At 32.2% G+C, this 16,018-nt stretch overlaps 2 protein-coding genes and 1 long non-coding RNA gene across 7 annotated transcripts; 2 read left to right on the top strand and 1 right to left on the bottom strand.

The window, feature by feature from the left end:
- The first annotated feature begins 189 nt into the window (after positions 1-189).
- Positions 190-5,900, top strand: LOC126855071 (acidic phospholipase A2 PA4-like). Of its 4 annotated transcripts, none has more exons than XM_050602439.1 (5): positions 190-344; positions 4,112-4,360; positions 4,544-4,881; positions 5,095-5,278; positions 5,531-5,900. In XM_050602439.1, the coding sequence occupies exons 2-4, from the start codon at positions 4,112-4,114 to the stop codon at positions 5,228-5,230; spliced, it is 723 nt and encodes a 240-aa protein (XP_050458396.1). In that variant the 5' UTR covers positions 190-344; the 3' UTR covers positions 5,231-5,278; positions 5,531-5,900. The 4 variants fall into 4 exon arrangements, with proteins under 4 accessions (XP_050458396.1, XP_050458405.1, XP_050458388.1 ...); XM_050602448.1 differs by lacking the exon at positions 190-344 and adding an exon at positions 1,184-1,299; XM_050602431.1 differs by lacking the exon at positions 190-344 and adding an exon at positions 2,917-3,275.
- Positions 5,901-7,023: 1,123 nt separating this feature from the next.
- Positions 7,024-15,877, top strand: LOC126854843 (LIM domain kinase 1). 2 transcript variants are annotated; one of them, XM_050601948.1, is made up of 8 exons: positions 7,024-7,178; positions 7,727-7,841; positions 8,012-8,452; positions 8,801-8,893; positions 9,664-9,796; positions 9,887-10,119; positions 10,190-10,418; positions 10,631-15,877. In XM_050601948.1, exons 1-8 carry the CDS (start codon positions 7,157-7,159, stop codon positions 12,914-12,916), a joined length of 3,552 nt encoding a protein of 1,183 aa, XP_050457905.1. In that variant the 5' UTR covers positions 7,024-7,156; the 3' UTR covers positions 12,917-15,877. The 2 variants fall into 2 exon arrangements, with proteins under 2 accessions (XP_050457905.1, XP_050457915.1); XM_050601958.1 differs by lacking the exon at positions 8,801-8,893.
- LOC126855128 (uncharacterized) lies at positions 7,185-8,140 on the bottom strand. Its single transcript, XR_007688193.1, has 3 exons — positions 8,003-8,140; positions 7,433-7,569; positions 7,185-7,355 (listed from the first exon to the last, which is right to left on the bottom strand). It is a non-coding gene; the product is annotated as an uncharacterized LOC126855128 (long non-coding RNA).
- Positions 15,878-16,018: the final 141 nt, after the last annotated feature.

Here is a 16,018-nt window from a genome sequence, read left to right as displayed (position 1 = left end):
TACGTACGGGCAAATTTCTTGTCGATACGTTTTCACGATATAGATTTGGGAAAAATTAATTATCTCTCTCTTGTTAGGTGCTCCACATAAACAGTGTCTACATGTTATACAATTTATATTCTCCCCCAATGCGTAACGCGACCGCATATACACATTTGTATATGCGCGACCGCGAATATTAATATCCTCTCATGTCTCATTCGGACTATCAGTCTGATAGTGACCGCTGAGGAGCGACAAGCCAATTTCGTGATTGTAAGCAGCACGCGTCGTCTTCGAGATTTTTAAGTGCGGTCGCGTTATTTCACAGCAAGATCTAAGATCTTAACAGCAAATTTTTCAATGTATGTACATTTATTATTAATGCATGAAAATATTAATACTTTTGTTTTTTAATATTTTTTACTAATGTAATTTCTTACAATCTCTTTTCTTCCATTTTTATATGGTAAAATTAATTAGTGCGTGATTTAATCTCTCGATGTGTAATGCGTTTTACTATTTTTTTATTAGCAGATTGTCAAAATATACAAAATAAGATTTATATGCATCTTTTTATTTTTTAGTAAATGCAACGATATTTTATTCACGAATATAATTGCTTAAATTTTAATTTCATTGTTATGATGCTTGTATCGCGAATTTCAACAAATCATTGATTAACTGATTGATATGACACGTTTCATGTCTTAATTCCAAAACATTGTACCCGCTGAATATTTCGTACAAAAATTTGAGACTTATTAAAAGAAGTTTAGCGCGACAAGTGGTTTCTCTCATAGATTCCATGTTCTTGTTATCATAGTCAATAAGCCTTTGACTATTTGCCATTCCGGTAAGATAACGCTATTTCAATTATCGCATAAATCTATCTATGTTTGCTAAGCTACGCTTAGTAAAACTATTTTATAACGATCCATTTTTCATTTTTGTCGTTTTATTACATTTTTCTTCTTTTAATCCTCTGTCTGCGGAAATTTGTAAAATTAATTGTCAGTAATAAGTCTTTTAAATAATATTTAATGTAGTGACACCTTAGTAATATATATTTTCTGATGAAATTACCGAATTATCGTCTTTGCGAGCTACAGAAATGCGACTACACCCTCTACCACCCGTTTGTTACGCACTGCAGTGTACAACGAGCTCGGTGGGGATGCGAAGTGGGTGCGCAGTTTATACTTGCACTTTGCACCACCGACTTTGTGCTTCCGTATCATCTTCTTTCAGTTGTAATCGTGGATTTCTCAGTCTTGGAACGATCATCCAAGTCATCTCCGATTCTGTTTTGTGAACGACGTAAATTTTGCGACAAGATTCACGATTCTCGAACTAATTCATCTTTAAGATTACTTTGCCTCTAAATCAAAAATATTAAGGCGCTTTTTTGGGTTAACATGTTAAAACATATTAAAAAAAATAGATTTTGCAAATTAAATTTCAGATAATCAAATGCATAATAAAACAACGTGTTTTTAGCTAATTTTAGATGTGTAATTTAATAAAATTTAGTTTCAAAGTTAAAAGTAGTTTAGTTAAAAAGATATATAATGTGCGAAAAATTGGAAAGTTATGTGATAAATGATGATCTTTGATATTTTTATAAAAATTAGCTCCACAAATTGACCAAAGAATTTATCTTAGGAAAATAATACGGTGCAAGCATAATATCGAATGTATTACAGTGCATGTGTAAGAAAAAGCATCGTATCAACATACATTTCATCAAATTATGTTATTTGTATAAATGCTGATTAAAATATGTCAGCATTTAATCTAAATTTTTATTTTATATTGTTATTTACAAAAAAAAAATTGAAGAAATTATCCAAATTTAAATCCCATATATTAAAGATTAGTCAATATTTCAAGTTACCTGAGCATCTTTTTTGACATATGGCCGTTGTTTTTTATTTTTCATCTGTGTAGTCTTGTTAGTGCCGGAAATGATAAAAAAAAGTATTGCATAACTGCATAATCATGTAAATAAAATATATTTAAAAAAAATAGAAGTTTAGATATAAGGTAACATAAAAAATTGAATAAAATATTATATTCAATAATATATATATATATATATATATATATATATATATATATATATATATATATATATATACTGAAAATTTAAAAAATATCTAAAAATATTATGTATATATATATATATATATATATATATATTTTATATTTTTTATTTTCAGTTTCATATCGCGACTGTTTTTATCACTACGTCTGTGTCGGTCGAACTAATTCGATAATAATCGCGATTAGCAATAAACGATGACAGTCGGAACACGATGTAGATACGTCGCAGAATTGTCCAGGATCCAGACTTTACATTTTATTACGAAAGAGCTTCTGTTGACATACATTCTGTTGGCACACAGGTTCAAGAGACAAGTTCAACAATCCTTAATTGATTTCACATCGTCGATTATATAAATTACAAAAACTCAGTAAAACTCAATAATTATATATAGACATTTTACGTATAATCTATGATCAATTTCTATTACAAAAAATTTTTCTTGATAAAAATTAACAAAATAATTTACTTTAATTTTTGTTATAAAAAAAGTTTGTATTTATAAATAAATATAATAATCAAGAGGAAATTTTCTAAAAAAACATGAGACTATTATCATTATCTATAATAATTGAGATATATTTTAAATAATTTTGTGAAGTTTATAATATAAAAGATTTATTAATATAAAAGATAATTCAAGTTATTTCACTTAAAACTTCATGTTGTAATACGCTATTATTTGCGATTTCAACAGTTTTTTATTCTATCTGTAATCTAAAGCCATTGCATAATCGGCTAATGTATGTATCATGTCGCAATGCGAAAGATTTTGTCCACACTATTTAAAACTTATAAGAAACATTAAATTATTAAAGTTATATTGTACAAAATTATGAAACTTATTAAAACTTTGTGTTTCTATATGAAAAATAAAAAAACTAATACGCCTATGATTTGAAAGATATTGGAAGGTGTAAATCTATAATATCAAGATGTCGATGTTTTGCGCAAAAAATTTGCTTGTATTATTTTGTATTTTTTTCATCGAGCGGTATGAACGCAGAATGGATAAATAGTTTTGATGAGTTGATTGTAATGATTCGTGATGAGTAATGACCGTCATGCGGTATACTGGGTCAGTTGTCCAGACTACGTGAATTAGTTGTGGGGCGATCGGCATCCCTCGACAGCGCAGGTTCAAGAGACAAGTTCGTCAATGGACCTCGTTGACCCACATCGTTGTTACGTGCGTATTTTCCTTCGGGGCACACACTCTCGTTTTCGATCAATCTGAATTGAAACGACCCAAACGGAGCCGAGGTCACAGACTGGTTCGATTCTCGGAATTAAATGTATCCGCCGGGGGCTTAAATGTTTGCCGGCACCCGGCAATTCTGCTTTGACAAATGACATAAAGATATACGCGGCATACGATATTTTGGTCGACTTTAAAAATTGTGTATATTTTATAAAATTGTGTAACTTTACGATATTTCATAATAGTGAATAGCAATGCAATAAATGAGCAATTTACATATTCTTGTTAATCTTTTCGTTGCGAAGAATCGCGTTGTAAACATTCGCCTTGCCGAAAACATTTGCCAAAATTTTTTGCTAAATACTTAGAGACAATACAGGAATTCAGCAAATAAAATAGTTGGATAATTTCTTGTCAATTTGTGAGAATTTGCATTAATATGTTAATTTATGCGCAATAAAGTTTTACTGCACCAACGCTTTTTATTTTATTCTGTAATCACGAAGAAGTTGAAATAATAACAACCTTGATACAATGGCAGAGTGCCATTTAAAACCGAGGTCGAGTATCAGCTTAAATAGAATCTGATATTTGGCTACTCGCAGATGGCTTCTTTCTTTTTTTCCTTGAAAGTCACTTGTGAGTTGAAATTTCGCAGGTGCGGAATCAATTCAAGAACGTCGGTCTAAATGACTTTTGCATGTTTCTTTTTTTTGCTTGCGTCGGCAGCATACAAAAAACCTCCGCCGAAATATTTGTCAGTCATTTCTTATAACTTGTTTCGCATAGTTCTATCTAATTCGTTTCTTACGTATCATTTGCAGATGTTTGCTATACTATTCAGCGTTCTCCTCTGGATCTACAAGATCGAGGCGAGCGTGCTGGTCGCTGATACTACCATGTCAAAAATGGTGGAATTGAATGCCGACGCGCCCTTTTGCGCTGTTTATGAGGACCGTGGGGTCATCCAGAGAATGGTGCTCGGTGCGGATCCCAGGAAGGTTCGACAAATTTCCAGCAATCTCGTTGCGGACCTTGAAGAAACTTGTAAGGCCTCGCGAGACAAAGGGAAGGTAAGATATCATTTGTTTCTAAGAACATAAATATTTAGAATTATTACCTGATACCTCTTCTTTCTTTGTGAGTGCATTTTTTTTACTTAAAAAAAACTTTATTCCATTTATTAAGACAATCTATTATGACGCTCATTTATCTCTTCAAATTTGCTTTCAAAAAATAATTGTGTTTTTTTGCAGAATCAAGCGCCTGGCAGTGGTTTAATATACCCGGGTACCAAATGGTGCGGACCGGGCAATGTGACAGTTGGCTACAACGATTTGGGTCAACATTCGGCTGAGGACGCTTGTTGCAGGGAACATGATCATTGCCCGTTTACGATAGTATCGGGACAGTGTATACATGGTATATGCAATAATTCACCATTTACTCGTTCGCATTGCGATTGCGACGCCAAATTCCGCAGATGTTTACAAAATCTCAATACCGAAGTGGCCAATACCCTCGGCGCGCTATTCTTCAATGTTATTCAGGTCACCTGCTTCAAAGAAAGACGACCATGTTCACAATGGCAAAGGTACATATTTTATATTTTATATAAGAGAATAAAGTATTCAAAATTTAACAACTCTTTACATATATCCATTTTATACAAATATTTACTCTAGATACATATATAACAAAAATATTTTATTGCGCAATTATAAGAGCAAGAACATTTGATCGTTCTTTTAATTAAAGAATATTATTTAAATGCGTTTTTCTGTTATATAACGTAGAGTCATTTTAGTTGCATTTTACAATGGGAAAAGTCTCCGTACTACTTCCCAAACGAATTATCAGCGAGTAGAGGATTTCGACCGCTGTTGACAACCTTCTCCTTCGTACTTAAGGATTTCATGGTTTGGCAAAGAAATTTTCCTTGAGATGTCATGCCATTTATTCGAAGAGATCTCGAAATTTAAAAGGATTTCGTAAATGTCTTTTTACTTTTTCAGTATATACATGGTGACGATTCTGCATATTATAATTATTTTCAACTTTTATTTAACAATTTTAACTCTCTGGTGAAGGTTCTTCTACACAAAATAATATGAAATCTAACAATCCTTATATGTCTTGGTGAAAGTTCTCTCGTCTTATGAAAGCTAATCTTACAAATCTCCCTAAAAAATTGCTATATCATCGAGATTGATTATTTAATTGACCGACAAAATTTGTTGCAGAAATGGCTATGCAGAGGCTGTATCTGATCGATTGTGTTCGCAATATAAGTTTCGTCCTAGTGATAAGTATGTGCCCCTGATGCCTTTAAATCTGAACAAATGAATTCGGAAGCAATAGAAGGACAGCTCCAAAAATGGTAGAATGGCCGAGATAGAAGAGCCAATGATCCAATATGTGATTATAATATGACAAAAACATTGTTTATTGCATATCAAATTGCCGTCCTTACTATTGCGCATATGTAGGTTATCAAATAATACGTACTGTATTCTTAAAAATTAAGTTACGTTAATCCTTTTGTAGTGCAACATGTAGATATATTGGTTGGAGCTTGTGGATAATGAGGAATTATGTTATCTTTTAAATTTATCTTGGTGTACATATTACTGCATTTCATTCCAACGACCATAGTTATATATTAATAGTTTGGCTACCTGTAAAAAATTATTTTGCCATACTTAATTCAGTCTGGATTGTGCTATATAGTAGAATCTTTCTTTAAATTCTATAGAGTTATTATAGAAAAAAAAGATAGTTTATTGAAAAATGGCAATAACATGACATATCGATTTCTTTTTTCTTGAGAGTAATAATAAGTATACATTTTGTATTTGAATATTTGAGTTGGCATAATATTATATTATATATATTATTATTATATGTATCTGTCAAACACGTGTATCATAATTACTTGATTTATTTTAATTACATTAATTTAATTTATTTTAATTATATTACTTTAATCAAATAAAATAAAAATATGCCTCTAATTATGTTGGCTGATAGGTAACAAATATTTTTATATCTATATCTGCTAATTAAATTAGATTATTTTAAAATATAATACACAAAGAATATATGTATGCTATACTATTATATTATTATATATAGTATATATATTCATAACATAATAATACAGATAATTATATATATATATATATATATATATATATATATATATATATATTAGAACTACTGATTTTTTTAAATAATTAATTGACAGAAATAAAGCGTTTATATCTAACAATCAATATAATACTATGTCACTATTCTAAAGTATTTTGTATTATGTAAAGTGTCAATATATACATATTTACACTTTAAGGTTCAGACGTAAGATATAATAAATATTATAAAAATAAGAAAGCTTATGTAATAAAAATAAAAATATACGTTTTTAGATTGAAATAGATAAAAAAAACCAATGATATCTCTTAAAATCTATATGCAAGTCCCTTATTTAAGTTTTATATTTCGTATATTTTTTATACTATACTCATGGCATGGCTACCGCTTTCAATAATACATACGTACATGCATAGTGTCGTTTTCGTGTGCCATAATTATATTTTATTACTAGAAGAAAAAAGAAAAATTAGAACTGCGCGTATTGTGTTCCACAGTAAGAGGGAAATCTATTCATTCGGTGTTGTTACCGTCAAATTTCTGCACCGTTTGCTTCGCAAATTTCATGCAACGTGGCGACGTGTCGTTGCGATCGTAGCTCGCTTTCGAATCAATTCGAATCTACGTATTTCCGCGCTCAGTGATCGAATCGGAGTGGAGTCAAGCGGAGTGAGAGTGAGAGTGGAGTGGGAGTGTGTCGATCGTACATACATGCCGTGATGGATGAAGTTTCGACGAACGGTAGGTGTATTTTGGAAAGAAAAACGCGTTATTCCAATCAAATTATCACCGATAACTTGATTTCGTCGATATGATGAGCATCGAGACGCCGCTCGCACGAGGTGTTGTCAACGAAATGTCAACGCGTATCGCGTGGGCGTCCTATCTTTTGTGTCTCCCGTGTTGCTCATGCTGCTCCTGTATTAATAAGTTTATTTATGCATTCTCTGTCGCGTTATGTTCTCGCGACTGATATGATATTTACACATCCTTACGATATGCATTGTTTCAAAAAGTTATGCTCCAATCATCGTCAGCTGCTTTATTACATACTCTGTCGATCTTGTGCCTAATGTCTGTGATTCATGTTTCCTTCCCAAGACACATCCCTCAAGTCCGCCTTTTTTCTTATCTGGAATGATCACATATGTGTTTTCGCGTTGTATGATATATATTTGATCAAAAATATTGACCAAAAATATTATTAAATATAAGTGTAATATTGGATTGATTATATTATAAAATAAACAATGTATAAAACTTTAATTTAATGGTAATTTTGTTTCTAGATGTAGGAGGTGAAGAACATGGAGGAACATTAACATGTGCTGGTTGTCTCAATGTTATCGATGAAGATGAATTTATACAGGCATTGAATCAAGAATGGCACATTGATTGTTTTCGGTAAAAATGTCAATATACTTAAAAATGATAGCATTATATATAATATATATATATATATATATATATATATATATATATATATATATATATTAAAACACATTTTGTAACTGAAATATATTAATCATTAATTATATCCTATTTTTATATCAGAAAAAAATTACATTTTCCAGATGTTCGGCATGCGATATCGGCCTATCCTCCTGGTACTTTGAAAAAGATGGTTTGCTATTTTGTAAAGACGATTATTGGGCCGCTTACGGCGAAGCATGTCAGGGTTGCGGTCAGATCATCACAGGCCCTGTTATGCTGGCAGGTGATCACAAATTTCACCCAGAATGCTTTGCCTGCACTTCTTGTGGTGCTTTTATCGGAGATGGCGAAAGTTATGCGCTTGTCGAACGGTCCAAATTATACTGTGGGGTATGCTATAAGCGACAAATGCAACCACTCAACAGGACAGCAAATTATCCTTTTGCTAGAAAACCACACAGCATTAGATTAGTCGAAATACCTCCTAGCACGACAAATCTGGATAAGCAGAGAGGAATCAAACTCACATTAGACACAGCTCCCAGTCCTCGCAGTTGTGGTGCTTTGCTACGTATTTCAGAGTATGTATGATGATATTTTATGTTCATATAATTAGTCTATTATATATATGGGTACTTATAAACTATATGGCTACTTATAAACTGTGTGCACAAATGATGATTATTTTAATATAAAGTAGATTTTCTGAATTTAGAGATTGAAATTTATATAGATAGATAAAAAAAATTATATATCATGTAATAAAAATGTGGTATGTTGATCTTTTTATGACTCAGGATTATATGCTTACATCTAAGACAGTTGCTTCTCTAAAATATTTAACAGTGCATGATAATTTTGATTATTTAAGAGAGTTGGTAAATTTACATATATATATTAGCGTCTAATAACATTCAACTAAAATGCAGGTTAATGAAAAATGTTCGTGGAAAGATCAGTAAGCTGCTGGCCTCTGTGATGGAGGTTCTATTTAGACTATGCTGCCACTTCTCTAATCATAGGTATTGCATAACAAATAAATAATATGCACTACATATTGCTAACTCTGACAGATTGTGCTCGTATCTCAGCACTGATTACATTATAATCGCACGTGAAGATATAAAATGTTTTGTCTAATTTTAATTAAGATGTGTGACAATCATATTATATGTTAATTATGTGTTATAATGTTATAATTTTCGTTTGTTTTTTTTTTGTATCACGTGCATGTTTGTAATGTAGTATATCAAGAAGTGACAGTTTATGTTATTAGAATAAACTTAATTGTTGAGGAATTGCAGCTATTAATGTTATGTATTATTATGTCAACATACAATGGATTTGGTGCAAATTATTTTGCAATTTAACTATAAACTTAAATAGTTGATGCAATATTATTTTTGAGTGCTATATTTTTCACTTTTTATGGTTGATAAATTTCTGTCATTTTGTGTAATAAATTTGTTTAATAAAAGAGCACTTTGAAGTATATATTATATAATCAAGAAAATAATTGATTAAAAATTTTATGTTTTCATTTTCTATATAACTTTTGGTAATATTGTGACATTTTTTTATAATTTTTATCATCAGTTTGAAGTTATACTATTATCCTGCTAATTATTTTTTATTATCCTGCTAATTATTTTTTATTTTTTTGTGAGTTATATTTTCATGTGAATATATTACAATAAAGAGAAAATATAATGCATGCAAAAGTTTGCATGTCTTGCTACTGCAGTGTGCATAATAGTGACAATAAAAATATCCCATAAAATAAATGTTACAGATTAAATATGTCCAGTGATCTTATATCGTTACACATTGGCGACCGAATTTTGGAAGTAAATGGCACCCCTGTAAAAGATCAGCCTGTGGAAAATATCGAAAATCTCATACAATATTCAGATACAGTTTTACAAGTAAATCAAAATATTTCTAAAATATATATTATCTCATTGGCGCTGATTTAGCAAAATTAAATTTAATTATAAATCCCCTTGGTCTTTCAGTTGACTATCGAGCACGATCCAGATGCGGTATCACGACGGCCCACGTTCTATTCACCGTCCTCGGCGATGTTGGCATGTGTCAGTAGTCCCAAGACAAGTCCCGAAAGTAAGGAGCGATTGTTTAAGCGTCGGGATGAGGGTTATATCAGCGGTGCGCGGAGCCGACAATTACGAAGAACGAGAGATCCTATGCATAAAGAACGCAGTAGTTCTATGTCGCGATTGCTTGATGGGTAGGTCAAGATGGACATGTTTATCAATTAACTGATACAATGCAATTTATCAAATTGAAATCCATTATAGATCTTCTCCAACGAATCCTACTTATGATCTGAGCCGAACTAGATCCTTCCGCGTAGAGCCAAAGAATCAGAGAATATTCCGAGCGAGTGATTTGGTGAAAGGCGAACTTCTTGGTAAAGGATTCTTTGGACAAGTATTCAAAGTTACACATCGCGACACGGACGAAGTGATGGTCCTCAAAGAGTTGTATAGAGTGGATGAAGACGCTCAGAAGAACTTTCTAAAAGAGGTAATTTCATTTTTAAGTAAACTAACATATATATATATGTTACATATTATGTAGGTCGAATAAAAAAGTGTGCAAATATTTTTAATATTAAATATGCACAATATAATATTCTGGAATGCTCAAATTTTGTATTTTCTGAACATATTAGTGTTAAGTTCTTATTAGTTTCATAGTTGTTCTTATATATTTTTTCTTTGGAACATATTTATCAGGTTGCAGTACTGCGCTCGTTACACCATAACAACGTTCTTCGATTTATTGGTGTTCTTTATAAGGACAAGAAACTGCATTTGGTTACCGAGTACATAGCAGGTGGCACGTTAAGAGCCCTGCTTCACGATACGAACGAACCATTGCCGTGGGAACAGCGTACATCCTTCGCGAAAGATATCGCTGCCGGCATGGCCTACTTGCATTCCATGAATATCATTCATCGCGACTTAAATTCGCACAATTGTCTCGTTCGTGAGGATAAGACTGTGGTTGTTGCTGATTTCGGTCTGGCGAGGATCATTCAGAATGGGAGTTCGCTGGACAATCGCAAGTATAATCGACATTCCGACGGAGAGGTGAAAACCTCGAAGAAAGAGCGAAAGAAACGGTATACGGTTGTCGGAAATCCCTATTGGATGGCGCCCGAAATGATGAAGGGCAACAAATATGACGAGAAAGTGGATATATTTAGCTTTGGCATTGTCGTCTGCGAGATTATAGGTCGAGTTCAAGCAGATCCCGATTACTTGCCTAGATCATCCGATTTTGGCTTGAATCAAAATGTCTTCAAGGAGAAATTTTGCTCCAATTGTCCTGAGACTTTTTATATGATCGCTTTCCTTTGCTGCGATCTAAATCCAGATAAGAGGCCACCGTTCGAAGTTATGGAGGTTTGGTTAGAAGGACTAGCTATGCATCTGTCGGTAGGTGCCGAGTTGCCGGCAGATCTGGATTTTGACATTAGAAATTACAAAGGACCGAGTCCGAGCAGTAGCGAGTCCACGACTCCGGAAACTTTGAAACCTATCAAGGAAGGCCAGGTGCATCAAGAGAAAAAGCGATCCAATTGCTGCGACGACAGTACACTAGAACGTGAAATACAATCTGTCTCGACATCTAATACGCTTCACGTGCCTGAAGTCATCAGTCCGCGTAATAGGTACTCGAGGCAGAACAGTGACAAAAATAGCAACAACTCGAGCAATGTCGGACGTTACGTGAGACAAAATTCCAAATCAAAAGATTTTGACAAAGAGAAGCCCGACGTTATAATTTTGCCCGATTCTAGCGGTTTTAGTGGACGTTATCTAAGAAATAATAATGCCAAGTTAAAAGAAACCTCTCCCGACATTCCAAATACTTACGCTTACTCAAAACAAGAGACGTATCCGAGACAGATTGGTACGAGTGAGCATAATTTAACTCGAGTACCAACTATAGACAAGATAAAGTACGTGGGAAACGCGAGTCAATGTGCAGTTTCTGACGCTTCAGAATATATAATTGACAGTAAAGGCTCGTATAAAATCAACAACAACCTGAAACATAAATCGATGGAGAAGTCCAATGATACGAGCGGTTATAAGACGAAATCAGAAAACAAATTTAAAATACCAGACGCCACGAGTTCCGTTGGCTCGTACTTACGACAAATCGGGAAAGCTATCGGCGCTATGGAAAAAGAAAATAAAGCGATTAATAATCGAAACGATATGAATTGCGGTGACATTGATCCAAAGAGAATAGTTGGTGAAAGCACGAAGCCATCCACCGGATCGTATCTACGAAGAACCAAGATATCACCAACTAAAGAGACCACGAAGAACGCGTTTTCCAATAAAGAGACTGACAAAGTTGATGGCGTTTCATCGTTACAGAAATCGATAGAATCGAAAATCCCATCGAATCAAGAGAATATCATCGAAAAGAAAAATGTTAAAGGTAGACTATCCAGACAAGGGAGTAATGTGTCCGACATCGGCATCTTGTCTAGACAGGGAAGTCTCACAGTATTAGATTGCACATCTAAATACAAAGATAACTCGTTGTTCGATACATACATGAAGGATGATTTTTGCAAGAATGATTCCTTCAAAAAATATAGCTCGGGTTTATATCATACAGACAGTCTTTATTCCAACTCCAGTATGTCGAAGCGTGACGATTTTATCACACCTAACAGGCAAAATGCGAGTGAAGACAGTAATCCTGTCGAATTGATGGGCGATAATATTAAAAGTCCGATGACTTCGTCTATTTATGGCAGCGATTTGAAAGCGAATAGTCTGGCCGATTACACCAGATGCTATAAGGGTATCGATGTTTGCAGACAGGACAGCTTCGGCTCCGATAGTGCACTTGGCACTATGAAAAGCGATTTCTTCGCGGATGTCGATTTTGCGCAGATGAGGGACGGCAGGCACACACCGGACTTGTGCCATACATCCGAAAGGTGCTGCACACCTAATCGTCCAACGACGCCGATAGAGAGTACTGCTTTATAAACGCGAGAAGATAACAGTTTTACAAAACGCCAAGATAACGTGCGTAATCCCTGACGATAATTGAATCTCGTTGCTACTAATTTGATCTCTTTATTCATAATATGTAAGATCTGAAGAAGTAACGTGCTTAGTTTACAGTATTAACTTTTTAGTCAGAGGGTTTATTTCGTCCATTACCTTGCGTAAAGAAAAGATTGAATTCATTGATTTTGATATAATGAGTGCGATATTTTAATTATACATGTATATATATATTTTTTTTTTTTTTGAAAATTTTTCTGAAAGGGATATATCATTATTTTATTATTGAGACTGAATTAAAAATATTGAAAAAATTGATAAAATGGTTCAAGATGCACAACTGAAATGTTGCCGTTAATAAATAAAAATGCTTATATTTTATTTTTGCTTACATTTTATTTTTATTGTGTTTTTGAAATGCTTATCTTTACTAAAGAAAGTAACGACAATGCGATATTCAGTATTAATGAATTTCATTCATCTATCAGTCTTTAATGAATTTTTAGATCGACATTAGTTAATTAGCCGTAAGAATTCTATTACATTCCCCTGCGAAAAATCTTGCCACACGGTTTTTTAAAACGGGAGTTTAAATAACAAAACGTGACTCTCCGATAAAAGCATTCCATTCAAAATACTACTTGCAAAGCCGAGATTTTTTGATATGTACATTATTAGCATGTGCTCGAAAAAGCCGACACTGTGAATATATCGATTTTTACAGATTACAAATTATATGAATTATAAAATTATAAACCGTCAAAAGTCAAAGTTGCTACAAATATATTTCCGGATATATGCGACCACGAGATTACTTTTGTTTAAATTGTAGATTTACGTCATGTAGATTCAGTTCTTGTAGAATAGAATGTAAAAATGGTATTATATATGATATATCTGTTTCCAAGTATACACAGATGTACATCACAGTGTAAAATATTGTATACGTTTGTAATACTGCTGTATATGTATATGCAGATAATTGATATATTATATATGTATGTATACATACGTGCATATAAATATATACATATACATGCGACACGTTTATATCTTCGTTATGTGTAACCATTCTCGGTATATTTTGATAAAATGATAGAATGAATTATGTGTATATTAAAAATATGAATTATTTATATCTTTCATTTATTGGCATTATATATCTTTTAACGAGGATATAAACGATGGCAAAGTAGTAAATATTTCGTGTGTATAAAAAAGACAAATAATTTGTATATAATAATTTTGTATATATATCCAAATATTTGTAATTTTCAAAACACATAGAACGAGAACGTTTTAGTAATACTAAGTTTTTATAATTGCGATGTATAAGTATATACACACCATCAGTTTTTTCTCTTTCTACATTTCACTCAAAATATATTTCTTTTCCTTTTTTTTTTGTTGCATGTCGACTTTATTTTATGACGTTTTAAGTGTCAACTTTATTTTATGAAATTATATGTTTTTATAGATGAATTTTTAAGCAATAACTTTATTATTCATGTAATTTCATCATGTTTTTAAACATCCTGTTAAAATTGAGATTATCTCATGTTAAGTAATGAAATTAGGATGCAAATAATGCAACTACATTTCAAATTTTTTTTCGGATGTATTTATACGTTTGGTTAAAGAATATTGTTTTAATTCAAAAATTATTTAATTATAATAAAGGCATTCTGAAATTATAGATAATACATTTATGTAGACTTGTGATCGTTTTATCCTAAAACTTCATATATTGGAAACAAAAAAAGAGCCCAATCAAATAATCCAATCTTTTTAATTTTCTCGTGCGAATATAAAGTACGGAAGAGATATTATCATAAAAATGTTGTTTTCGATAATATCACAACCGTATTATCATTTATTGTTAGAACAAATCTCCAAGTATCAAACGCATGTCCGCTCATAGAAACGGACGGTTATGAGCAATAAATTGTACGGCTTATTATATGTACGTAGAGCTATAGAGTCTAAGAGATTATTTACGGCTTATTGTTAGTTAATGAGAGCAAACTAATGAACAAACTAGTTGGAATAGAAAATTTTGTTTGAAAACAACACTACAATGTTATGCGAAGAATAAGTTTTGCATTTTCAACGACATATAGCGTTAAATACGGCCGTACGATTCCATGTTTACAATGTGAAAATCGTATTTAATGTAAATAGACTAGATATTTAACTTTAAAAGTGCCGTGCGAATAAAAGGAAACGCGATTGGGCATCAGATAAATCAAACATGTAGGATATATATATTGGAAACATGTAATCTATTGTGACGATTCGCTTAAATTTTAAATAATGCGAAAATGAATTATTGTAATATGCCGCGTATATGAGACAGTATTAACACTACTCGCTACATATTGTTGCTTAGTAGTAACATACATACGTTCGCTACTTCTTTAATATATACCGGGCACAAAAATCGTGTTAAGACCTGTAAAGAGATATCTGGAATGAGTAGACATTATTTTTATAGCCCCTGTAAATTTTCACATCTTTTTGATAGCCGACTATAGACTAATATATAGAGTGTTCGACCATTAATGCATTAATTCATTAACGATTAAAGTTACAATGGTGGAATACACTATATAATCTCGATTATCAATATTTTTACCCTATAAATTGTGAGTCACTCATCTGATCTATAGTTTTAAACAGATATCTTTTATAGATACAGAAAAACTAATGTCTCTATTTGAGGCCGTAATTTTTTATAAAAGAAATAATATTCTTGTAATTTTTATTCTTTCTGTCGGCCTAATTGGCCTAATTTTTCATATAGAAATCCTATAATAATTTTTGACACAAATTTCGAATTGCGAATTGTTTTTATATGTGCAGATGCAGATTCGATTTAACGTAAAGTGCAATGTTTAATTATCACGAGAGAGAGAGAGAGAGAGAGAGAGAGAAAAAGAGTAACGAATTTGACTCTATTCAACATGATATTATAATACAAACGCTTAATTGACGTTGATGCTATCGTTATAACAAACCTCGCGAAATTTGCGAAACGAATGTTGTCCAGATTTATGGTTAGCAATAAAAAAGGGACGGCCT

Source organism: Cataglyphis hispanica, chromosome 1, assembly GCF_021464435.1.
Source record: "Cataglyphis hispanica isolate Lineage 1 chromosome 1, ULB_Chis1_1.0, whole genome shotgun sequence".
NCBI classification, from domain to species: domain Eukaryota; kingdom Metazoa; phylum Arthropoda; class Insecta; order Hymenoptera; family Formicidae; genus Cataglyphis; species Cataglyphis hispanica.
Note: the sequence above shows the minus strand (reverse complement) of the source record. Positions and strands in the feature narration are given on the sequence as shown.